This window comes from Oenanthe melanoleuca, chromosome 4 (genome assembly GCF_029582105.1).
Source record: "Oenanthe melanoleuca isolate GR-GAL-2019-014 chromosome 4, OMel1.0, whole genome shotgun sequence".
Taxonomy (NCBI): domain Eukaryota; kingdom Metazoa; phylum Chordata; class Aves; order Passeriformes; family Muscicapidae; genus Oenanthe; species Oenanthe melanoleuca.
In genome coordinates, this window is record NC_079337.1 from 26928515 (window position 1) to 26952780 (window position 24266).

Consider the following 24266-nt stretch of genomic DNA (forward strand, 5'->3'; position numbering starts at 1 on the left):
GCTGCTAGCTATGTGGATGTTTGCACGCCCCGGGGGCTACTGCCCGCCGGGATGTTCTGAGACAGAGCCTGTCTGCGTGAGCGCTGCTGGGGCGGGAGTGCTGTGGGGATGTGGCTGCGAGCCGCGTACGCTTCGCAGGGCGCGGGGAAAGGGCTTTGTGCGGAGTAGGGACGCACTGCAGCCGCCGTTCCCGCCCGGGCCGTGCCCACGCCATGCCCGAGGGGTGGGACTGGGGCGGGGCGGCCGCCGTCCCCCGGCCCACGCGGGCCCTCTCGTCACTCGCCCAGTGGCGGTGGCGGCCGTGGCGGGCACAGCGTCGAGCCGAGCGGAGCCCGCCGCCGCCGCAGGAGTCTGGTGAGCGGGGGAGCTGCTGCCGGGGTGGGCACCGGGCTTCCGCCTCCCGGCACAAGGCCGGGCTGGGAGGGACCCCGGGCTGGGAGGGACCCCGGCGCTGCCACTCGGGGCCGGGGCGGGCTGCCCGGGGGCCGGGGTGACGGGGCTGTGCCGCTGCCCACCGAGCATGCGGGCGGAGGGCCGGGGCGGGGGTCTTTAGCAGGCTCCGGGTGCGCTCCAGTCCCTACCGGCACTGCCGCCCGCTCCGGCAGCCCCGGCGGGCTCTGCCCGGCAAACTTTTCCCGGTCCTGGTGGGCGCCTGCCGCCCCGGAGGGACCGTCTGGCAGCCAGAGCCACTTGGGGTTGGGGTCTGGGGCTTTTTTTTTTGCGCCGGAGCATCATTGCGCCGCAGTCTGGAATCTCTATCGTAGGGAACAGGTAGCCGTTACATCGGGTCCTCGGCGGTGCCCCGGGACGCGCGGGGGTTCCGGGAATGCCTCAGACCCAGGTCCTGGCTCTCAGCTTGCCCGGGGACAGACCCAGGTCCTGGATTTCGGTCCCTTATCCCCCGCCGATCCCGGCCTGTTTCTCCGCGCGGCGCCGCGTGGGTTGTTGCGGTGGGTCCCCAGTGCTCAGCCGGCGTGTGGACACGGGCCCGCCCCGGCATCTGGGGCAGCGAAAAATGATGGCGGGAGACAGAGAAACCCTGGTCTTTAACAGGCATTTGGCAGCCCCGAGTATTAAAACAGAAGTGAAGAGTTTTTTGTGGTTCCAGTGCCTGCTTCCCTCTCTTTGATTTTTTTTTTTTAATTTGCTGGCTCTCTTCAGGACACTTGTTCAGCTTTGGATGATGCTGGACGCTGCATGCTAGATCTCAAAGGAAACAAAGGATAAAATATTTTTTAAACTGTTTTCCGTACAAATACTGTTAACCTCATTGAAGGTGTTGGAATATGCCTTAGAGTGATTTGCTGCCCTTTGGTTAATTCAGACTCTGTGAAGTCCATAAAAAAGCTTGTCTAAAACAGTGTCTTCTCTAAAAAAAGACACACAGCAATCTGATATTCCCCCTTTTTCCTGCTCTTTCAAGAAATAGATCTTAATTTATTAGACTGTCAGACAGAAGGAGTCTGCAGGTGCTGATGGTTTAGCCGATGAAAGACATCCTTCCCATAGGTGGCACTTGAATTCGGTGAAGCATGTGGGTCAGTGGCTCTCTTCCCCTTCACTTTGTTCCACCCAGTGTCTTAGAGTTGTCTGTCTTTATGCCATGCAGTGTGGGTGGCTGTTGAAGGGGCTGGCCAGGGAATCTCTGAGCCCAGAGGCAAGAATCTTTACTGCAGTGCAGGCTGGTTTAGGGGTGCTTGCAATTGCAAAGTGTCCAATAGCTCTGGTGGTGTTCCAGTATGCCTGCATGGAGGAAGTGCTTAAGGAGCAGGCTGGTGAATTTTGCTCATGTGCCTCCAGGATTGGAGTGTAAAAGTGCCTGTTCACTTGGAGACCCTCAGGAAAGGAGGGGCCTCAGTTTACCTGGGGATCAGCTGGTCAGGGGATTATGAGGTAAACTTGGTTAGATGAGGAAGGACTCTATGTGGAGCCACGTGGGGAAATTGTGCGTCCTGAAACCCATAACAGCCGGCTGCATTCTCTGTCTGATCTTTCCTAATCCACTGTGGATTAATCCAGTTTTGTGGGAGTCATCCTCGGAAGTATTTCCAAAGTTGTTAGTTCCAGGTATCTAGCTACTGGCTAGAGTGCAATCAGACCTGGCCAGAAGGGAGGTGGTGGGGATGGGAACAAAGGAATGCAGGGGCCTTTCCCTCCTGGGGAAGGAAGATGGAATCTTTATAAGTAATCCAAGAGCAAAACGTTTCTTTCCTTGCAGACAATGAATCATTTCAGCGAGCTGACACTGTTATTTGTGGCTCTTGGCAAACAAGATAAGAGCATTCTGCCAGACACTTGCTCAAATCAGTGCTAGCCCCAGCCTTGCTGATTGTCTTTCACTGGGTGGGAGAGAAGCCTTTGTGTACTAGGGCAGGAATCACAGTGGTGCTTCTGGGTGAAGGGAGGTAGTTGCTGGTCCCCTTGGTTACAGTCTCTGATACTGGTCCTTGTGTCTCCAGGCCTTTTTATTTTCCAGAGAGAGGATTGCCATTTCGGAGAAGAATTTTTTCCTGCCGGGCTCTGCTAGTGGGGCTGTGAACAGCTATTTCCAAGACCCCTTTTCTTTACCCTTGATCTAAACCTTGCATGAGGCTGGTTATACATGCTGATTAAGCGGGGAATTAAATCACATAGGAATGCTGCTCGCTTGATGTCTTCTCTATTAAAAGCTATGCTCAGAAAATGCGGCTTTTCAAGTGATTGTGTGGGCTTTAGCTAAGCTGTGAAAAAAGCCTTGTAAACAATATGCCTTTGTGATGAAAGCAGAGTAAGTGTAATTATCACCTGTCCTATTAAAAATCTTCCCACTTGGGGGCATAATCAAGCTAATCAGACAGTGTTGTGCTTTTCCAGATGACTAGGTGATCCTTTCGAGTGGCTGGGGAGCAAATGCAAAATGAGCACTGGAGGGCAGTGCAGAAGACACAGTGGGCTCTCAGTCTGACCCATGAGGATTTGAAGATGTCTACGTGCAGTGACTTTGTGGAACACATTTGGAAGCCTGGCTCCTGCAAAAACTGCTTCAACCCAAAGAGTTCCCATCAACTGCAAACACCAGCAGACGTGGGAGCTTGTGGCATGCTCCCAGATGGAGCTAGGACCAAGCCCGAGAGCCTTGTGTTGGAAGACGAAGGTGTAAATACTTTCCACTTCTCAAAGCCAACAATTGCTGTGAAGCCAACAATGATAAACTCGGATGTTTCTAACACGTGGGCAGATACAAATATGAATGCAGATCTGTCACAGGTAACGATTAATCCAGTCAAAGCATGACTTCCCATTACTTACCTGTCCTCAGAGTGCTAGGAATATCTGTTACAAATGTTTCCTTCCCTGTGTTTTTCCTTCTGATCTTGACTCAGGTCTTAAAGCCATAAATTGATTTTTCAGTCTATTTTTGGGTGAAGCTGAGTGAGCTGTTGCTCACAAGCCATGTGCAGAGGAGCTTAAAAATACATTGTTTGTTTAGGAACATCTGTTTTTTAAATGAGGATGTGGGTTATTTTCCTACAAAGTTTTACTGAAACTATGTCTTATCTGGTTGCAGTCAGTGCTGACTGGATCCATGGTCTTTGTGGGAGAGGAAGAAAGTGCCCTGCCTCCCTACTCTTTCCTACCAATCTTTGCCAGAGCAGTAATTCTCTGTAGGTGTAGCTCCTCACCCTGACCAGTTGATACCAGCAGTGCCTCAGCAGAGTGACCACAGGCTGCTGCCCCACTGCCTGTGGCAGAGGTGTGCTCCTATTTCCCCATGCCCCAGAGGTGAGTCAGGGCTCACCAGCTCTCTCTGCTGTCCCTTTCTTTTCTTCTAAGGGGTGAAGGGCACACGAGTGCAAGCTGCAATTGTTGGTGGGATTTGTACATGCAGATTTGGCATGCCTGTTCCCCAGTCCCTACTTCTTATCCTGCTATTCCAGGATAACCCGTAATAATCTGTGTCTGTGTTCTGGAGTCACACACTCTGGAGCAGTGTGAAATTAAATGAAAATAAGCAGAGACAAGAGAAAATATTCCTTTGCGCTCTGAATCTTTAATTGCACAGTGGTTCACAGACAGGATGACGGGTTAGACATGTTTCTGGCAGCAATCCCATAGGAAGAGAAAGGAGAATGCCTTATTCCAGTGCATTGTCATTGTTAGTAATGCAAGGATTACAAATGGTCCGGGAAATATGACAAGTGTAGTTTTACCAGGAAAGGTTTGTAAAAGTTAGTGGTGGGGTGAGCACAGCAAAATAGATGGTGAATTCCACAGCACTATTCTGCAGAGCTGGGCTTTTGTTTTTGCAGTTTATGGATTTGTTTAAATTTTGTCTTCCATTTTGCATATGCATGTTCTGACAGGGCATTTGTCTTCTTGACCCATACAGGTCAGGTGGGGTATGATTTCTGGCAAGCAGCTCCTCCTGAAATCAGGAGATGCACAGCACATCTGCCTTGACAATTTTGCCAATGATGGTGTGAGACAGCCCTTCCTTCACAACCAGCCCAACGACTTCTTGTCGTGTTGTCCTCCCAGATACTCCATGGTGGGTCTGCATGGTCTGGAGAGTCGAGGGGAGAGAAACATCTCCATCCACAGCCTGGTACATGTGGGTGAGGTAGGCAAGCAGGAGGACAGGGTTAAAGACAAGTTTGCACTGCCTCATCAGGTCCCCTGCCCTAATCTGTCTGCCTTGGGGGACAGAAGCACAACTAATTCCAGCAAAAACACTTCTTCCCAAGCTAGAGGAGCAGTGCTCCCTTCAGGGTGTGACTGTGGTCACATCTCCTCCATCTTTGAAAGTGAAGGTGGTGAGTACTGTTCAATCAAGAACTGCCTCAAAGATCACCCTGTCCCGTGGAAGCCATGTTGCACAGAGGAAAAGGCTGCACAGTGTGAGAAGGAGAGTCAAATTCCCAGTGGATGGAGGCAGCAGGATGCTCTGGAGATTCCAAGGCCAAGCAGCCGGGCAGTCAAGTTCAGCGAAGAGGAGCACCGAGCTGTGAATGCGGCCTTCTGCGCTACAGAAGACCAGAGTGATCCTCTTCCCTATGCCTTCTGTTTAGACAGGAAAAACCCGTCTCTCCACACCAAGCCTGCCACCCTCCCTAAGAGCACAGGGAGCTGCAAGGCGGCTACCCTTGCTTCGTCCCAGGAGGATGAGGACTTACCTCTCACTGGAGAGCCCTTTGTCACTGCAGGACTCTGCACTGAAGGTTTAAGCGCCCCTCAGGAGGCTCTGGTGGAGCCTCAGTGCCCTCGCCTTGCTGAGCCAGCCCATGGTGATCCCATCTATGCTGAGAGCACCAAGCGGAGGAAGGCACAGCTGAAGGCTGTTGGCAGCCAGGCAAAAACGGAGAAGCTGTCCCACAGCACTGCCAAGGAAAAAGCTGATGGGTTGTGGAGGGATGGTGGCTGGATTTCAGGAGGTGAGAAGGAACACCAGGACTCCACTGGCCAGGTGGCAGCAAAGATAACTATAATGACAGCACACACTGAGGATGATCACAAGACAATATTCCTCAGCAGCCCTGACTCAGCAGTAGGAGTTCAGTGGCCATGTATCAGCCCTACTTCCCACCCTGATTTTGGGACTTCATCACCTGCTATTGAGTCTGGACAGATTTTTCAAGCATCTGGATATGAAAACAGCACAAGATTTCATCTGGCAGCTCCTGCCAAGACCTCACTTACTGAGAGTCCAGCCATCCCCCCAAAGATGTCCAAAAACAGCCAGCCAGGCAGTGAAGGGAGACATGTGCCCCCAGTCAGCTCCCACATGGGAAGGTTTGGTGATGACAACAGCCACGATGGAGCTGGTGTTCAGCTGCTGCCAAGGAGCTATACTGATACAGATGCCTTTGGGGTGACCCCTTCTCCCTCCACTCATGTGAATGGGGTCTCTGTGGAGGAGTCTAGTAGAGGTGTGGCAGGCCCATCCTATGACAGGAGGCAGAAATACTGTAATCCAGTGTGGACCAAGCAGTGCCGAATAGAGGAGGAGGAGGAGGAGGAGCAGGGAGTCTTAAACCACCCATGGACAGTAGGAGCTGCGAGTGGAAGAGCTGGTTCTGACTTTGTGGATGATGGCCCGATACTGAAGAGCCAGATTGGAATGATCAAATCTTCTTCTTTCTCCTTTGATTTCCCTAAAGACAAGAGCAATGGTGTGGAGTTTGCACCACCACCACCACCACCACCGAAAAAGCAGTCTAGGTACAGCTCCATGAGTGTGTGCATGGTGGTCTATTAACCCTTTGCAATTGGGATGGTTGCTGCAGGAGTTCATTGACTAGGAGGTGCTTCCCATTCTTTTTTCCTCCTTTTCTGTCCATAAGTGGGCTTTCAGGAGCATGGGAGGTGACTGCACAGCTGAAAAGCTATTTGTCCTTTAACTCTGAAAAGCTATCTGATCTTTGCAAGTCTTGGTTGGAATGTCATGTGCACTTGTAAGAGCCCTTCAGGGCTGCAAGGTATGGCCTTAATCCCAATATTCAAGTGAGAAAAAGGTCCATGCCCAGAATGGCTGGTATTTCCCAGGTCAGATTCATTCTATCTTGGCAGTTTGTTGACATTGAATAGCACAGAAAACCTGGGGTTGCAATCTTCACTTGTAGGTGGGACTGGGCAGCTTTTCTTGATGCTAATAACGACTTTCAATATCAACATTTTCAGTTTGGCTCTAATGACTTTCTGCTTTCAAGGTGAACTCTCAAAGCTGCAATTTCCCGGGGAGGACTCCTTGCCTTGCAAGCACGTAATTGGAGCTTGCTCTATGTGGGCTTGTTATGTATGGGAGCCACCTGGCTTCAGGCAACCTTCTGCTCTCCGCTTTCCTGGAAGTCAGGTTTACAGGCAGGGCAACTGTAGGCCCTAAAAAACAGAAGTGAGGGAGCTGTCTGTCTTGGAAGGAAATAGCCCTGCTAAGCAATTAAAAAAACTCCTCAGGCTTACAATACTTTGTGTGTATTTAGTACTTTGTGTGCATCTATAGCTGTGTGCATCATCAAAAAAACAGCAACAACAACAACAACAACAACAAAAAACAAAACAAAACAAAAAAAGGAAACAAAGGCATAAAATGAAAGTCAAATGAGGGAAGAAAATTTGTTTTTCTCTCCATTAATTATATTGTCTAAGCATACTAGAGAAGGATACTTTTGCCTTTTGCAGGTGTCCCTTATTTGCTTTACTGTATATGGCAGTTTTGCTGCCTGAAACTGTGCATTGCATGACAGATTGCATGACTCCAGCTCCTTGATTTAAAAGTCAAGAGAAGAAGGGATGTGTGTTTGGAGGAGAACTTGGCCTTGAGGTCCATGATCAAGCTTATGTGTAGGCATCACTGACCTCCAAGTTGAGACTGTGAATTTTCAATGTGTTTCAGGATTGACTAGCCCAGGAAACTAGTGTTTTAAATTGACCAAGAGGTGAACAAATGACGTTTCTCAAGGGAAGGGAAGAGATGAGCAAGTGGCTTTAGTTGTCTCTGGAAAGCTGGGCTTTCTGCTGTGATGCCACATGTGTGCTGGAGTCAGAGGAAACAAAAGGCCACAAGCAATTGAGCACACAGATGGTTTGCTCGTCCTCCATGTTGGTGTTATGACACCAGAGGAGTGTGGAGAATTTTCTGCCCCTTTGAGGGGCTATTTCATGCTCCTGGTGTGATTGGGCTGTGCCAGTTCTAACAGTTGCTTTTGAGTCATCCCGATGAAAGCATCTGTGTGCTAGAAAGCCTATGTGAAAGTGGCAGGGAAACTGAGGTCAGGGAACACATGGCATTCATGACTGGGATCTCCGGCACAGCTGTAAACCCTGCCAGGCTGAGGTAGCTGTTGGTTACTCCCTGTGGCTGAAGGGCAGGTTGGCTACAGGTATTCGTCTCCCAAGAGCCTTAATGCCTATAGCAGAGCTGTGGGGCGCCTTACGCGTAAGAGCTTAGTCCTGCTTTCAGCTGCTGAAGCCAAAGCCCAGCTGGCTGAGAAGCAGTAAGGAGTGATCTGATCAGACTCAGGTTTTGCAAGCCATGCTTTGTTTCTTTGCTTTGAGGGTGCTTTTGTTTTTGTTTTAAGTAAAAGTGTGGTTGCTCTAAGTGTGTCAACATAGGAACCAGAGCAGTGGGAGAGACAGCTGCTTGTACAGCTGGTAAAATCACCATAGTGGCACTGTGTCACCCTGGGCAGTTGCTGCAGCTTCAGGCCATGGCCTGCTGCTGGAGGAACATCCCCTCCGTTCGTCCTGGGCTACAGCTAAATACCTGAGGAAGCATAATCACAAAAATTACTCTGAGGCACATCCATACTCTCCTAGTCCAGGAAGCCTGTGAACACGTCTTTGTCCTTGATGGAAGAACCACTGATCCCTCTGTTAGGCTTTACATACTTCTCATACAGAGAGAGCGCCTCAGCCCAGGACATTCTCTGGTGGCTCAGCTGCAAAGGCTCCTTTTGGCAGATGGAAGTGAAGCCAATGTAGACCTGGTTGTGGCCCAGGCTTGGTGCTGGGGACTTAGCAGATCAGGGTTCATCTCAGCTGCAGGAAAGGCATGTAACCATCCTTTTTCCTTGTAGATCTTCAGCAAGGCATTTGATTTAATGCTGGAAAACTAAGTTTGCCTGTTTGACTTTCCTGATGAAATTTAATTGCTTATTTTAAGGAAAACTTGAATGTGTGTTTGTATAGTTATAAAGCAGAGAAAGAAAAAGTGAGTCTAGATTTTGTTTTGTTCATTTTGGGGAAAAAAAAAAAAAAGGGAAAAACGTTTTTACAGGGTAAATTCCTTGCAGAGACTGAGGAAGCTTTGGTTTGAAAGTAAGCCATCTCTTAGGATGGCAGAAAGAGTGATTGCAGGAAGATTTAAAAGAGATGGCAAAAAATGGAAAATAATTAATTTGTGCCTGTTCTGTCCTATATAAAGCTACTCTGGATCTCTTGCAACTGTTTCTTCATACAGTCCTCTTTTTCTGCTTGTTTGAAAGATTATAGATATTTGAAGTTTGTTTGGTCTGAAACAGGATGACAAATAAGTATAATTACAAGGGGGAAAAGACTGGAAAGGGAAGATGGTGGCTGGTCTTCTTCCAAAAGCTGGGGAGGTGGTTGGTTAGGGAAGGAGCTCACCAGGGACATTTATGTGCAATGATGATTTAGTGTTCTTTGATTTAAAATGCTCTAGTATGGCCTTCAGTTTCTTGGCACAAGGAATGAATTTTTGCTGAAATTTATGTCTCTTACGCAGAGGATCAGGCTTAAATGATCCTCATGGTTTGTTTTAGCCTCCAAAATCTTGATGGCTAACTTATTTAATGTGCCTCTTAAAGAAAGAAAACAGTGATGCTGTTTTCATCTTGAGCTGTTTTTATCACAATTAGTGCCACCTTCAAAAGGCAGTTCCAAAAAAGCTTCTGAAATTTTCTGAGTGCACTGGTGAGGGGTAGCAAAGGTGCAGTACAGCATTTTCCTATACCTGTCGTTGCTGAATGCAGCCAGGGAGAACGAGCCTGAGGAGTGCCGAGATTGTCTGTTCTGGCGCTGCTGCCACTGCTTGCTGCAGGAGGACACAGAGCACAGGAGTGTTACAGAAAAACTGCAATGCTGGAAATTGGATCACCAGGAGAAGAGCCAGGTGTTGGGAACTATATCGCCAGGAAAAGAGCCAGGTTTGTTTCTTGCTGGGGAGGTCGTGCTGGCTGGTGGGGTTGTGCTGTGTATTCCTTGCCAGGAATCAGTCTGTGACAGCAGCAACTGTACCTGAGGCAGAATATTCCTCTTTTCTTACCATTCCTGAGGCACCCGTTTCTCCTTGGAGCTCAGTGTCAGGGTATATCCCAGTGACACAATGCACTGGCCTAAAAGGTTGTTATCTATCAGCTTATCTTTTAGGACTGTTTGTTTCTGTTAAAATTAAAGTAATTCACTCTTCTGTGTATTTCCTGTCTTACCACTTAAGAAAGCACAGAGTTGGAAATTGAAATGAGATTCTTTACCTTCTTCACCTCATCAGAGTATGCAGTAATTTTTAATCACTTCATTTAATTTTTGACCCACCTACCATCTTAATTCTGTACCCTATCTGAATTTTCCTGTGTATTTCCAGACTCCAAATCCTTATTTCAACTTAACCTATGCTACATAAAGCTCCTCTGATAATGGGAGGAGCAGTGTATCCCTCTGAACAAAGCTAGGAGTTCTTCAAAATCCTTCTTTTCCCTTACCTCAGTTTTCTCCACATTTGCAAGGGGATAGCAGGAGGATAAGTACAAATCTAAGCTTCAGATGTTGTAATCTCCTGTATGCTGGGTTTTAATTTCCCTCTGCAACCAGGGGAAGATGCTGGAAGAAACAGCAAGTGGCAATAGGAGGAAGATGTAATTATTCAGGTTTCATGACAGACAAGCATATGGTACAATGGTGCTTCCTCTTGTGTAATAATTATGCCTAGCCATGTATTATGTTTGATGCTGTAATGCAGTCTGGCCTTTCTCTCTTCTGTACATAAGTTCCATTATTTTATACTGGAAGGGAGTGTCTTGTTGACATTATTACCAAATGCCTCTTGGAGTGCAGTTTGCTGTGTGATGATTTCTGTGCGTCCTCTCCTCTCCTCTCCTCTCCTCTCCTCTCCTCTCCTCTCCTCTCCTCTCCTCTCCTCTCCTCTCCTCTCCTCTCCTCTCCTCTCCTCTCCTCTCCTCTCCTCTCCTCTCCTCTCCTCTCCTCTCCTCTCCTCTCCTCTCCTCTCCTCTCCTCTCCTCTCCTCTCCTCTCCTCTCCTCTCCTCTCCTCTCCTCTCCTCTCCTCTCCTCCCCTCCCCTCCCCTCCCCTCCCCTCCCCTCCCCTCCCCTCCCCTCCCCTCCCCTCCCCTCCCCTCCCCTCCCCTCGTTCCTCTGTCACATGATTTGTAAAGCTCAGCATCTCTGTTATTTGTTCAGTGCTGTCCTATGCTGAGAAGGAGTGTCCCCCTGCTGGCACAGCAAGGCTGGGAGACCCCTGTGACGGCACTGCAGAGTGACCATGGCTTTGTGCGGAGCAGAGGTGCCTTGCACATGCTCCAGTGCTGCCAGCAGGCTGCCCGTGGGATGGCTGTGGGAAAGGAGCAAGCGGGAGCCTGGCAGCTTTTTTGTCTGAGGGGCCTCCTGCTCTCAAAACCTGCCCCTTACACTTGTGGAAAGTAACCATATCTCCGTGTCAAATCTCAGACAGGAAATTCAAGCTGAAGGTATGTCCAAAGTTCAGGGATTCCTGGGCCAATATCCCAAGGCATGTGTGTCTTCTGCAGTTAGGGGAGCCAGGCTTTGGTGTCCATCTCCACGGTCTCTCTAAGAAGTGCAAAGCATGCAGTTGGTGATGCTGGAGTCCCACAGCAGCATTAGGTAGGACACTGATCTGTTAAGAAATGTGGAATTGTACAAATGGCTACTGGTCAAATTGAAACACAGGAAACATGAAGCAGGCCCTGACCGGAGGTGAAACATAAGACAAGGGAAATGAACCGGGTCTCTTTTTAATGTTGAGAGTCCAAACTGCTGGTGGGTTCGTTTGTTTTGTTTTGGTATGCTTTTTTACAAGACCACTCTTTCCAATCTTTACTTGTTTTAGGCAGGACTGTGAGAATCATGTGGAAAGTCAGCTGGATGAAATTGTTTATGATGGGAAAACTTGGAAATAGGGAACTTGAAGGGTTGCCTGAATATGCCAGGCTATTGCGTGGAGGATGTTGAGTAATTGAAGTGTATTTAAAGCTACCAGAATAGTTGGAGAGCTGCAAATCTGTGAAATCTTGTGAGTTTAGATTATTAGACTGGTGACCTGCTCTTTATGCACAGGCACACAATGAAGGCTCTGGTGCTGCTCTTGAAGTTGTTGGTTATGTTTTAGGTGCAGGCATTTTTGAATTTATGTAAATTAACTACTGTTACGTGTTTCTAAAGAGGAGTGTAGTCCACAGATGTTTCCAAGTCAGTGGTGCAGCTCACAAACCCAGTATTTTCTTCGGGTTTAAGATGGGTTTTGTTCTTTCTTTTCAACACCCTTTGGTGATTTCCTATAACCTTTGGTGAAAAGGGCAAGACAGAAAATAGCCACCTGTGTCCTTGCTCTCAAGTGAGGTGGAAGGAACACTAACAAAGCAGGGGATGTTTTGGTTAGCTGTAAATCGGGGTCCCACAGGCTGTTCCAGCAATGGGCTGTTCAGCTCTTGGGGTGGAATTTTACTGAAATGGGAGAGTTTGACCTTAGTAAGTTTTTGGTAGAGCACATGGTATTTTGATCTGTGCAGGCTGCACCCTAGGCTTCAAGCAGCTCATAGCAAAAGAGGGAGATATGAGGCAGAGGTATTTCCATGAGGTATTAGCTGGCCTGGCTGTAACATCTAAAACAAGAGCAGGATGTCGTTTAAGCAGCAAACAGTTTCTATTTTAGTGTGCCTATTCAGGAACTGTGCTTTACATCAGTCACGGTGGTGCAGGGAGGAAACAGGACTCTTTCTGCATCTGACTTCACCAAGTCACTGAGCTCAGCAAGGGCAGCAGCCAGCACAGCTCTGGCCAGTGCAGCGTTGCTTGGAGGAATAGGTGTGGCTGTGCAGAGTGGACCTTGGACCACGCGGAGCAAAGTCTCATCTCTCTGAGTGCGGGAATGGTAAGGCAGCTCCATGAATTTGTGTTTAGTGATGGGAAAGAAATAGAAATGTACTAAGTTTTCTGGGGGGGCTGGGGGAAGGAATGTATTAGAAAACATCTCATAAGTGTGAATCAAGACCGGATATCTTGCTAAATCTTCTTTTCTGATGGATTCAAATGCTTCTTTGATTCCTGCCAAGTCAGACAGCGTTCTGGCATGGGTGTGCACCCTTGTCTCTTTTCCACCCAAATTACTGAATGTTAAACATCTGAGAAGGTTATAGGATAAAGTTATATCTTTATAGTAAAAGAAAAAAAAGTTTAAGTGCAGTTGATTGCTTTCAACAGCATTAGCCATAACAGACCTAAACCCTTCAAACTCTCTCTCTCTCTCTCTCTCTCTCTCTCTCTCTCTATCTCTATCTCTCTCTTTCTCTTTCTCTTTCTCTCTTTTCCTCCCTCTCATTTTTTCAACGGACTTGTGTGGTGCATTGTGAAGTTTTGTAAATCATCCCCAAGAGGCTTGCTGTGATAAGTTCATCACTGGTGGTAGACCAGTGTCTCTGAACTGGGTTTTAGAGCCTTATTTTCATCAGCCTTTTAGTATTTTTAGACCAAGGCTGCTCAAGCAAATGAGGAAGTCTGGCAGAAGTTTCTTCCGGGCTTCTCATACACTCTTCTCTCCATGTGGTGGTGTGGACACAAGAGTAAGTGCTTTGTCTGGATTGGGAATGAAACATTTCTCAATCTTCAAATAAAAATCTGTGTCTGCTGTCCTTCAGAGTTTTGGATGAGGAGGGGTCCCGTGCATGTGACCAGAGCGTGACAAGAAAATGAACGGTCCGTGCATGTCTTTTGTTTGTCTTTCTCAGCAGCCATTCAGCTGTCTGATTAGGAAACACCGGATACCTTCCAGCAAGATAGCTGATGGAAGTCCTTTTACTTCTGTACAAGTCTGCCACTAGTCTTTTTACATTCTTAATCAATGTGTTGAATTTTATCAACAGATTGGCAGTTACATTTTAAAAATGTGGACTGATAACCTTTGTTTTCTGGCTGACAGAGTGGGAATTGTATCAATGCTAGGAGTGTTTATGCTCTTCTGTGCTGGCTGATTTCAACAGATAAAGAATTTCCTCTGCATTATCTTAGCAAAAAATACTGCTTGCCTAAACTGGTCACTTAAACCATGACCTAGCAGGTTATAAGCCTGGCTTATTTATTTTTTTAGGTGGAAGCTGCATGGAATACTGTAGGTCTTACATTAGAAACTGTGTGGTAGGTTCATGTTTTCTACAGAGATGCTTCTTCTTTTGTAAGGTGTTGGTTGTTACTGTGATGCATGTTTGGAGATGGTGGCCTCTTCTGCTACCTATGCCTCTATCATGAAGGAATGGGGTTCACACACACAGCCGTGACCTGATTTCTGTAAAATGGGAGGAGTGATGCTACTTCCTTCCCTTGAGAACTTTGTTGAAGGCAAACACTGGTGGGTCCCCACTTCTGAGTGGCAGTGGCGAAAATGAGATGTGGTCCTCACATGTTCTAGGCAAAGGAGGTGGAGACTGGGGCTGAATGCTCTTAGCTCACCAGCTTTCCCTCTCAAGGGTTCAAGGACAGCTAGTTTGGCATGGGGACTGCAAGCCTATAACCTGCTCAGAGTCTGTGGGATGCAATTCCCCAGATACTGGAGAAAGAAGAAAAGTACATTTGAATGGGATAGTCTGGTGTTATAAGAGACTGTGCAGTATATGGATAGGCAGAGAGCAAACTAAGGCTGCTCTCAGCTTAAGTCTCCATGCAAAAATACATGCAGGATATCCTTTTGCCATCTGTCTCCTGACTTCTCTTTCACTCTCTCTAGGCTGAAAATGAACCCAAGTAACATTGAGTTGGAGACAGTCAGCAACAGCTCTGCAGAGAGCCTCAGCCCACCTTTCAGGAGTGGTCACATCAGCTTCACAGCTGGCTCCAGCGACAGCCTCAACTCGGACACACAGACCGGGAGTGATGGCAGTAAGTGACCACCACGTTCTGGAGAGGTAGCATTGTACCTGAGGCCCACTGCTGAGACAGCATCCTCAGGGCAGGGATCACAAGGGTTCAGTCCTCAGCTCCCCCAGTGACCCTTTATCTCTCCACTTCTCCTACCCTTCTGCCTCTTGATGCACTTTAGATGAACATGGCAGAGTCAAACATCACAGGCTTTTTACTCTTTCATTTAGAACATGCCAGTATCATTTACTCGTAGATCTCCTCTGGTCTGGATAAAATCTCCATATAAAAACAATCCTGCTTGTGCTTCATGCTTTCACAATGTCACACGTAGCCTTGCTATAGACAGTCCTACATAGATTTGAGGAGTACCAGAAGGGGTTTTGTACTAGAGGTGATCTCTCCCTCTCATTGGGTTCCCAGTTATTTCTTAAGGGGAAAAAAATCTGCCTGCACTCGTTTAACTGAGACTAAAAAATACTTACTGTGAAGTCACTTTTCTCATCAGTGCATAACTTAGACGTGCACTAACATGTTCAGCAACTTAGAAAGTATTTCCTTTGCAAGAGTAACCTTCATGTAGTGGAGGTTCTGTCTTTTCAAAAGCAACAATGTGCAGCAATAAAATTAGGAGTCAGAGCTCTGGAAACTCCATTTTTCCGCCGCTGACTTGGAGTCTGAGAGTGAGATCTTGCCAGGAAATTGTACAGGGGAAGAAAAACTTACCCCCAAAATATGCTGGATCTTTACTTCCTGGGCACAGAAGCAATTTGCTGTCAAAAATGATAGGGACAAGAGAATTTCTCTGCCTTTACTAACAGAAGCAACTGTTTAAACTCATCAGGGAAAAGATGAGTTTTTAAATGAATACTTGAATGCAGTTTGCCTTGCTGATGCAAGCAAGAAGCTGTGCGGTCAGTCACTGAGTGAGGTGAGCTCAAATTAATTGGCTGTGCTGTCAGATGTTAAAATATGAAGTGGAGGGGAGATTTTAAGCCCTTGACACACAGAAGGACTCCATGCTGAAGGTGCAGAACACTGTTAGGAGAGTTGTGAAAAAGTTTAATTCTGCTTGGGACAGAGCCTAGCAGCATATAAAAAAACTTAAGAGCAGTTTGGCATTTGTGGGCTAGGCATGTGAACTGGTTGCCAAAGACTCCACTCTTGATATTTGTTTCTTATGACTCTCTTAAGTAAATCTTGTCTCTTGAAACAGGGATTCAGCTGCATGTCCTAGTAGAGTAAGGTACTTGTGGACTGCATGCAAAAGAGTTTCTCTTGGCTCTGTCCTCCGTCAAAGCCCTGTGGATGGAAGTGGCAAGAGGTGCCATTATGAATGATCCCTGCCTGTGGCTTTTGGCAGGGTTTTAATGGAGAGAATCTCTCCTGTGGACCCATTGGAGTATAATGCGGATGTCTGGGTTTTCACTAAAGCTTGGGACATGACTCTCAATTGTTAAGGCAGATATTTCTCAGCTGAAATTGGAGAGCAGTCACTTGCTGGGCAACTGGGTGTACAGTGCAGGCACACACCTGGGGCAAGGGTCCAGTAGGAGTCAGATAGCTTGGCACTCAAGCACTGGGGCAAGAGACATGTACTGATTCACATTTCCTACAGACCTGTTTCTGAGCATATTGTTAGAAATGCTGAAACAGCCTTGCATGGGAAACCTGCAGAAGCTGATATCAGTGCTGCTCATTCCTGAGGTATCCCTCAGTGATGTTGGTGTGATGAGATAGATTACAGGAGGTACATACAGAGAGCCTTGGCAGTGGAGGAGACAAATGAAAATTGAACAGTGCTACCAAAATCTGGTGAGGAGGGATAGGGCCAGATGATGCCAGAATCCACTCTAGTAGATGAGAACCAGGGGATCTGCCCTCACCTGATGGGGTCTCAGGAGGTGGAGCAGGCTGGGAGCTCAGGGACCTGAGCCCCTGACTTGTCAGTGGTTGTATGTAATTGCTGGTGAGTCATTTGGGCTGTGATGAGACAAGTGCCTTCTTCGGGCTGACAGGGAAACTGCCCCAGGGCATTCCTCTGGAGCAGGCAGAAAGCCACTTATGAGGAAGTGCCTGCTGGCAGCTGAACCCTCAGCAGCAGCTTTGTGAGGAGGAAGTGCTACCACTCTGAAGGTTTGGAAAATAGATTTAAAGAAAGCAGTAGATCCTGCTATCTGCTAAACAATTTGCTATTTGCTCAGAGCAAGCCTCCACTTTTCACCTTTTAAGGTTTACACTTGCATTCAAGTTGTTAGCAGAGTCCTGTTTGTCATTCAAATGGCATAGATAAATTCCTTTAAATCATTGTCTCTCTTCTTTTAGTTGCCCCTCCACTCCTCACTTCTGTCTCTATGACCTGAAATTAATACTCTTTATTTCAATGTCAGATGACCTTTTGTCCTTTTTTTTTAAATCTTCCACTTCTTTCATGTCATGTAAATGTATTACTCATCTCCTGTCTGGCCCAGGTAGGAGAGCATCTCCTATGGCTGCCCAAAATGAGCCAGCCGTCCCAATCCAATCCGTGTGCATTTGGCATGTGGAGCTGCTTGGGTTTTAGTGGTATGTTGTGGGAGCAGTCTGCCCTCTGAGCAAGGAAGTCTTGCAATAAGCTGGGAAACAGGCAGCAGGGAGAAGGTCAGATTTTTTTTCAGCAAGATAGAAATTGCCAAAATCCCAGGCTTGCTCAGTGACCCTTCCTCAGTGTGAAGCAGAGGGAAAGGGTCATATACTTGGAGTGCTCTAATATAGCCAGAGGGCTGGAACTGTGTGCCATGAATCACTCTCTCCTTATCATGCCTTGCTTCTGAAGCACTGGGTGGCAGCTCCCAGGTGAGAGAGACTGTGTTTAAAAAATTGTCCTTGTATCAAGTGCTTCATTCTTACCTCCCTGTGGATGACATCACTGCTTAAATATTTACCCTCTACTACCTTTTTACTACTGTATATGCAGTTCATAGGGGAGTGGTTTTCAAGGGTGGGGAAGTGCATTTCTCTGGATGGCTGGTTGCAGCCTGCTTTGCAAAACCTGCTCTGTTAAACTGGATTAAATCCCTAACCCCTCCTGTGGAACTTTGCAGTTATGAATAGCTGAAGACTGTGCACTGGGTTCACATGTAACTTGGCTTGCTGCTTTCTTCCCAGCCAAGGCCCTGGGGGTGGCAGGGATATGGATAAAGACCTGTGCTCTCAGCCTGCAAGGGCCACTCATGGCATTTTCTTGTGTGTTGCTATCTCCTAGGACACTCATCTGAGCCGAACCACTCGCCCCCTCCAGCTGCTAGCCAAGTGCTTCCCCCTGTCTCTTTCCTTTCTGTGTCCACTGTGGATGGTTCCTCCTCTGCCCCCAGCTGCCCACCCCCTCTGCCCCAGAAGAAGACAGTAATCAGAACTGTGTCTTCTCCAGATGGCTTTTTTGGTGGACAAGCATCTTCAGGCAAAGTAGATGGTGCTGCCAGCCCCAGGCTGAATGTCAGCCATTCTGAGAGCAATGTGTGCCTCCCAGAGGAGCCACTCTTCACTCACCTAGCCAGCCTGGGGGACCGCCCTGGCACCTTCTCCTCCTCTGAGTCCCTGGAGAAAAGGTCCAAAGGAAACAGCTACTGGGGTTCAAACACTGGTAAGAGCACAGGGGCTTGTGGCCCCAGCAGAAACCTACAGTCCCTCTCCTCCTCGCAGATCAGTGTGTCCAGTCAGGTGTCCTCAGCCTCCAGCCTCCACAACCTTTTGAGCAACATCGACAGCAAGGAGGGGGTGTACAACAAGCTGGGGGCCCTCTACGCTGAGTCCCTGCGCCGACTGGTCACCAAGTGTGAGGACTGCTTCATGAGGGAGCAGAAAAACGAGCTGCACTTCAGCGAGAACAACTGGTCGCTCTTCAAGCTGACATGCAACAAGCCCTGCTGTGACTCAGGAGACGCAATTTATTACTGTGCCACTTGCTCCAAGGACTCTTCTACTACCTATGCTGTGAAGGTAAGTCCATAGCCAGGAGGTATCCTGGTGTAAGGAAAATTAATCCACAAACACTAGAGGTTTATGTCCAAAAAGGAGACAGAGGAGTCCTTTTTGCTTTATTTGAATAAAGGGAGAGGCCATGGGGCATTCCCCTGGGATCTCTCAAATTTTTGGAGGACGCAGCCTCCATTTTTATCCTATTTTCCCGGCCGCATTTCCCTCTCTCTTTCCCCATTGGCTGAAGTACTTGAGAGGCACAGACTTCCTGGAACGCCTGACACCTGACGTTCCCCTCTAATGTATAGCACTTCCTTTTAATTCTTAATTCTTATAGAATTTATAATTTCTCCCCTGTTGCTTCTTTCATCTTCGGTTACCCAATTTCATTTACCAGCAGACCTACAGTTTATTTGTAAAGGCAAATCTCTTTTCCCATTCATCAATCAATGTAATCCCTCCCATTGTTTCATTTATCTCTAGGTGCTAACTTTATCTACCAACAGATCTACAACTTGTTTGTAAAGACAAATATAACATTCCTCTCACCGGCTTATCTCCAGCTTCTAGGTGGAGATGTGTGCACTAGCAGCATGTCTCATACAACAAATGACTCATTTTCTCTGCTCATATTTCTCACAGGTGAAGTTAGGCAAGCAAAACCCCTTCCAAAGTTGCCACTTTCCCCGAACTGCTTACAAAGGTTAATTTGGAGGAATTTTCATTGTAAGAAATGTCAGTCAGATGTAGCTTATTGCTAAAGGGGTCTGAAACCAAACCATTTTCTCTCTGAAAACATCTTTGTGTAAATACTCTGTTGTAAATTCAGAGGCATTTGGCTCTGATGACATAAGCTTTTGAAAGGCTGCTCAAGAGACAGCATTTTTGCCTCTGCCTGCCTTTTAAGTGGAAGCTCTGACCCTGATACTGAGTGCTTATATAATCTTGAAACTACAGATAATAAGACACTGCAGATCCCAGTTAAGCAATGCAAGGCTGACCCAGACATGCTGTGTAAGGTCAGGTCTGAAATATTTTCCTGTAACTCCATGGAATACATGTTTTGAAATGGAAACTTGAGGTGCAGTAGTTCAGCTCTTTGAAACCTGGATAAGTAAGCTTATTCAACCAGTTCTATAGACATCCTGTGGATTTTGGGTTCTTGATCAATATTACTACTTGAATACAGAGATTTTAATTTCTGTTCTGACTTAGCGCACGGGACATCTCACTGCTGCTTATTCGTCAGGTTGTTTTCAAAGCCTAAAGTAATTCCCAAAAAAGCACTGTCAGAGATGCATTAAGGAAGGGAAAAAACCCTCTGCTGAATCGTTTCTACCATTATGAACTCTAAGGCATGTTCTAGTTAAGTCATAGCTTAAAAGCCAGTTCATTCTAAAGGAAGTACAGTCAACCCAGCAGGGGGCCTGCAAATAACTAGAATTGAATTAGATGAGATCTTGCACCAGTACCCTTAGTCCAGCAGTCAGAGCTGCAGCTTTTCTTGTGTGTTATACCTAAATCCATCACAACTTTCTTCCTGAAGTCTAAGAACTATGTAATGAACTGCTGTGCTCCTTTTCAGTCTGCAGTTCCCGGTGGCACACCCACACCTTTTCTTTTGCCTGCTGTGTTAGGTGGGGTAGCTCAGCTCTATGGCTGTAGCGCATGAATTCTTGCCAAGGCAGAAACAGCACATTTCAGCCTCTTGACAGGACAGTGTGTGAAGTAGGCTTACTCTGTGCCCTAGGTACACTGCAGAGTGTCTTAACAAGTCAAAGCCACTTCAACAAGGCCATACTCTGTGCCAGCATAGTGATGTTTATTTGTTTATCCATGTGCATGGCTATGATTCCTGTGTACTACCATCCCTTTGGCAGCCAAAATAGGGAATTAATAATTGTGAAACATTACAATTGGCTGATCCCTAACTGCCCCTCCTGGTTTCTATACAGATTTTTTTGACATGAAAGAGATCACAGACCTCTAGTTAAAATTAGACTTTGAGAGCTCAAAATGGGCAGAAGATCAGACTTGATCCAAGGAGCCTATTGAGAAGCAGGAGCCAGAGTCTAAAAGATGCACAGACAGACATGGCAATGTATGAAACAGTTTAGAAATGGCTTTAGAGGAATTAAGCCAAGGTATTCTCCATGCCTTGGCTTCTTTCTCCACTAGAGGCGTGTGACTAAGCCAGCCCAGGCTCCTACTTGAAGCTTTCAGCAGGGAGGATGCCTCTGGGGCAGCCAAAATCAAGAAGAATGGCTGGATGGGGAAGATGTGTTTGGCTGTAATTGTTCTTCCAGTGACTTCTCTCTTGCCAAGAATTCTCCCCCTTTTCCTATGCCTTACATGGCTTTCCTTTCGGAAGAGGAACAAGAAGGTTTGTTGGCAAGAGGGGTGGAAGGTTTGCTCTACATTTGGGGACCTCCTGCATCATCTTGGGTCCCACTACACTCATCTGCATTCTGCCTAGCTCTCCAAAGCTTATTTTTCCACAAATAAGCCAGGTCAGGGTATTTTTGTTTAGAAAAGAGAGGAAAATAGGGATTTGAAATGCCCCGTCTCCACACTATTGTCTCATCTGAGTGAATTATCTGCAAATGCCCAGATTCAAACCCTTGCTAGAGGAATACAAAAGCAGCCCTATTCTTCAGGTCCTCTCTATTATTGTGTATATTTTAACTTGGAGGCAAAATTGATTTCTCCTATGATTTTGCACGCATGCAAAATCAGGCACTGGCACGCTATAGGTTTTGAAACCTTTTATGCTGAGTTTCAGCCTGTTGCTTAGTCCTGTGGATGACATATAAACACATTGCTAAATAAAGGGGGAAAATAGTATAATAGAAATGCCAGAAGGCCCCTTAAGCTAATGGACAGTCCTGTAATAAACCTGGGTTTGAGTCTCTAATGCAGTATAAAGCTAAAATATGGAAGAAAACGAAGGTAGCAGTCATGTAGGTTAAAGAGAATCCAGATTATAAAAGGCATTTTTCTCCCTAGCGTTTGCTGCACTCTCACTTCTTTCTAGGCCTGTTGTAAGCTTCCATTTTCTCTTTGGTGTTTTTTTGCCTGTGCTGAGGAGTACAACTTGTTGCTGGTTTCCCTTAGTCATTGATCAGGGGTTTGAGAGTTGTTGCTGACACAAGGAAGGAGAATGGTTGAGGTGGATGTGAAAGTGGCTCTGGGGCTTGGGACCAGAGAAGGATCGGGTGGGAAGAAAGTGCTGGAGGTGTCTGTCCACCCCTCACCACAAACAGCACTATTGCTCACTATTGCCTCACCTTGCATGGGACCTCATCCAGGAGTGTTAACTATCTCCAGAGATAGAGACAGCATGTCTTCTGCCACAAGCTTTGCTTTTCTTCCTCCAGGAATATCTCTTGGGTTGCAGGAGTTTATCTCAATGATACCTGTGATGTAAAAGCTATGTTGCTTCTGTTGGCAGTGAAACAAAATCTTCAGAAGTCATTCACAGTAGGATTACTGTCCTCCTTTCCTCCAATTACTGGGCATTGCCTGGCAAAGGAAGCTTGTCCAGAAATGCAACCCAGACGTCTGGTGGCTAAGGTTTGGCTGTTGCAGGACAAAAATAATCCTCACGCCAGGAGATAATTTAAAGTGCTTAAGTGACCAGTGTTTAAGGGATCCTGCTTCTGCTGTTGTCTTCTGGAGCATCTGCAAATCACAGCTTAGCATCCCACCTCTCAAATTCTGGTCTCTGCCCCGTCTCTGTCACTGGCTGATGAGACTTTTCTTTTGATCTCTCTTCACAGATTTGTAAAACCCAGGAGTCCAAGGTAGCTGCTTCATACTGCAGCCCTGCAGTGCCAGTTCACTTCAACATCCAACAGGACTGTGGGCATTTTGTGGCCTCTGTCCCCTCTAGCATGCTGCTGGCCTCAGATGCGGGGAAAAGTATGCCTGGAGATGGCTTCCATCCCTCCCACACTGCCAGTGAGCATGACTGTGTGGTGGTCATCACCCGCGAGGTGCCAAGCCAGACCACTGCCGACTTTGTGAGAGACTCAGTGATGCTCCATCAAGCCAAGCCAGAGCTGTATGAACGTCGCGTTTGCTTTCTGCTCCTCCAGCTCTGCAATGGCTTGGAGCATCTCAAAGAGCATGGCATCATCCATCGTGATCTGTGCCTGGAGAACCTACTGCTTGTGCCCTGCAAGGCCCCCATGAGCTGTGTGAAAGCCAAAGATGACAAACACTTACCCCGCCTCATCATCAGCAATTTTTTGAAAGCTAAACAGAAGACTGGAACTGGAGACTCCAAGCTGAAGAAGAGTCAGGCCCGGCTGGCTCCGGAGATTGTGTCAGCTTCTCAGTACAAGAAATTTGATGAGTTTCAGACTGGTATTCTCATCTATGAACTGCTGCACCAGCCCAACCCCTTCGAGGAGAAGGTACACCTCAGGGAACAGGAGTATAGCCCTGAGGACCTCCCTGCTCTACCCAGCCTGTCCATCTATTCCCGGGGACTCCAGCAGCTGGCCCACCTACTACTGGAAGCAGATCCCATCAAGCGTGTGCGGATTACTGAGGCCAAGCGGATGCTGCAGTGTCTGCTTTGGGGGCCCCGAAAAGACCTCATTGAGCAGCCCCTCAGCCATGAGGAAACCCTGTGCCAGGTGCTGCAGAACTGGGTGGACATGAAGCGTGCCCTGCTCATGATGAAGTTTGCCGAGAGGGCCGTGGACATGGAGCGGAGCATTGAACTGGAGGACTGGCTGTGCTGCCAGTACTTAGCATCTGCTAAGCCAGCCTCTCTCTTGCACACATTAAAACTGCTGCAGCTGCTCTGACTTTGGATGTGGAGAGGTTTGAATCCCAGCTGCAAATGGACGTTCAGCTCCTGCCCCGCACTCCAGTCAGAGTGCACAAGGCATGTTTAGTATCCTCAGCACTGCTAGTTTGTGAGCAGGCAAAACTGGGAACCCACCCTTAACTTGGGGGATTTTTGGTTTTTGGTGTGGTAAATGTGGACTAATAAACTCCTGCCTGCGTGTGTGCATGTTTCTGATGAACTCACTATACTGAATTGCCTATGGGGCAGTCCTCCAATCCCCACCTCTCCTAAAGCATTGGAGCCTTTTTGCCCGGGAACAACAGCACGCCTTTAGAGTGGGAAGTAGGGATGAACAGGTGGCTGGTTCTCTTTAGGAGCAAGAGCAGTTCACATAGTGCTTCTTTGCAAGGGAGAACCCAGGCCTTTCAAATTCACATATTTTGTGAGTTTTGGCATCCATTTTGCTTCTCCCTTTCAAAACAAAAATTACTGCTTGTTTCTGTGTATCAGTTCTTTTTTTCTCTGTGGATATTTCAATAACAACTGCCTGATACTTTCATTAGATACTAATACAGCCTGGCTTTCCTGTCTAGTGGTGCAGCTGTAGTGGAGCATCACTGTTGGATGTGAAGGGGTGAGAGTGAGCTTTAGGTGGGTCTGTTCATGAGGGTGATGGTGGGAATTACCCCGTGTAAAGCTAATGAAATGGAAAATGCCCAATTCACTTCCAAGGCCTTGGGGAGGAAAGTCAGGGCCAGGTTACTTTGCTTTCCCCATCCCTCCAGCTCCCTACCTTCACCTGGTAATTCACCTGTCCCTTGTATCTAAAATTTATTTAACTCCTTTATTGAGAGATGAGCTGGCATGTGAAAGGCTGGGGCCGCTGCAGGCCAGCAGGGTCTCTTATCGACGATG

General features: G+C 47.3%; 1 protein-coding gene across 2 annotated transcripts; it reads left to right on the forward strand.

Annotated features, from left to right (window-relative positions):
- Positions 1-250: 250 nt before the first annotated feature.
- Positions 251-23585, forward strand: PRAG1 (PEAK1 related, kinase-activating pseudokinase 1). 2 transcript variants are annotated; one of them, XM_056490670.1, is made up of 6 exons: positions 251-354; positions 2854-3246; positions 4370-6198; positions 14463-14614; positions 17838-18571; positions 22330-23585. In XM_056490670.1, the coding sequence occupies exons 2-6, from the start codon at positions 2890-2892 to the stop codon at positions 23365-23367; spliced, it is 4110 nt and encodes a 1369-aa protein (XP_056346645.1). In that variant the 5' UTR covers positions 251-354; positions 2854-2889; the 3' UTR covers positions 23368-23585. The 2 variants fall into 2 exon arrangements, with proteins under 2 accessions (XP_056346645.1, XP_056346646.1); XM_056490671.1 differs by lacking the exon at positions 251-354 and adding an exon at positions 3548-3762 and having other exon boundaries at positions 3159-3246.
- The last annotated feature ends 681 nt before the right edge of the window (positions 23586-24266 follow it).

Excerpts from the sequence above, each read along its gene's own strand:
- PRAG1 (XM_056490670.1), top strand. The coding sequence starts at position 2,890 with ATGCAAAATGAGCACTGGAGGGCAGTGCAGAAGACACAGTGGGCTCTC. Across the intron at positions 3,247-4,369 it reads TGAATGCAGATCTGTCACAG|GTCAGGTGGGGTATGATTTC; the intron begins GTAACGATTAAT and ends TGACCCATACAG. Across the intron at positions 14,615-17,837 it reads ACAGACCGGGAGTGATGGCA|GACACTCATCTGAGCCGAAC; the intron begins GTAAGTGACCAC and ends GCTATCTCCTAG.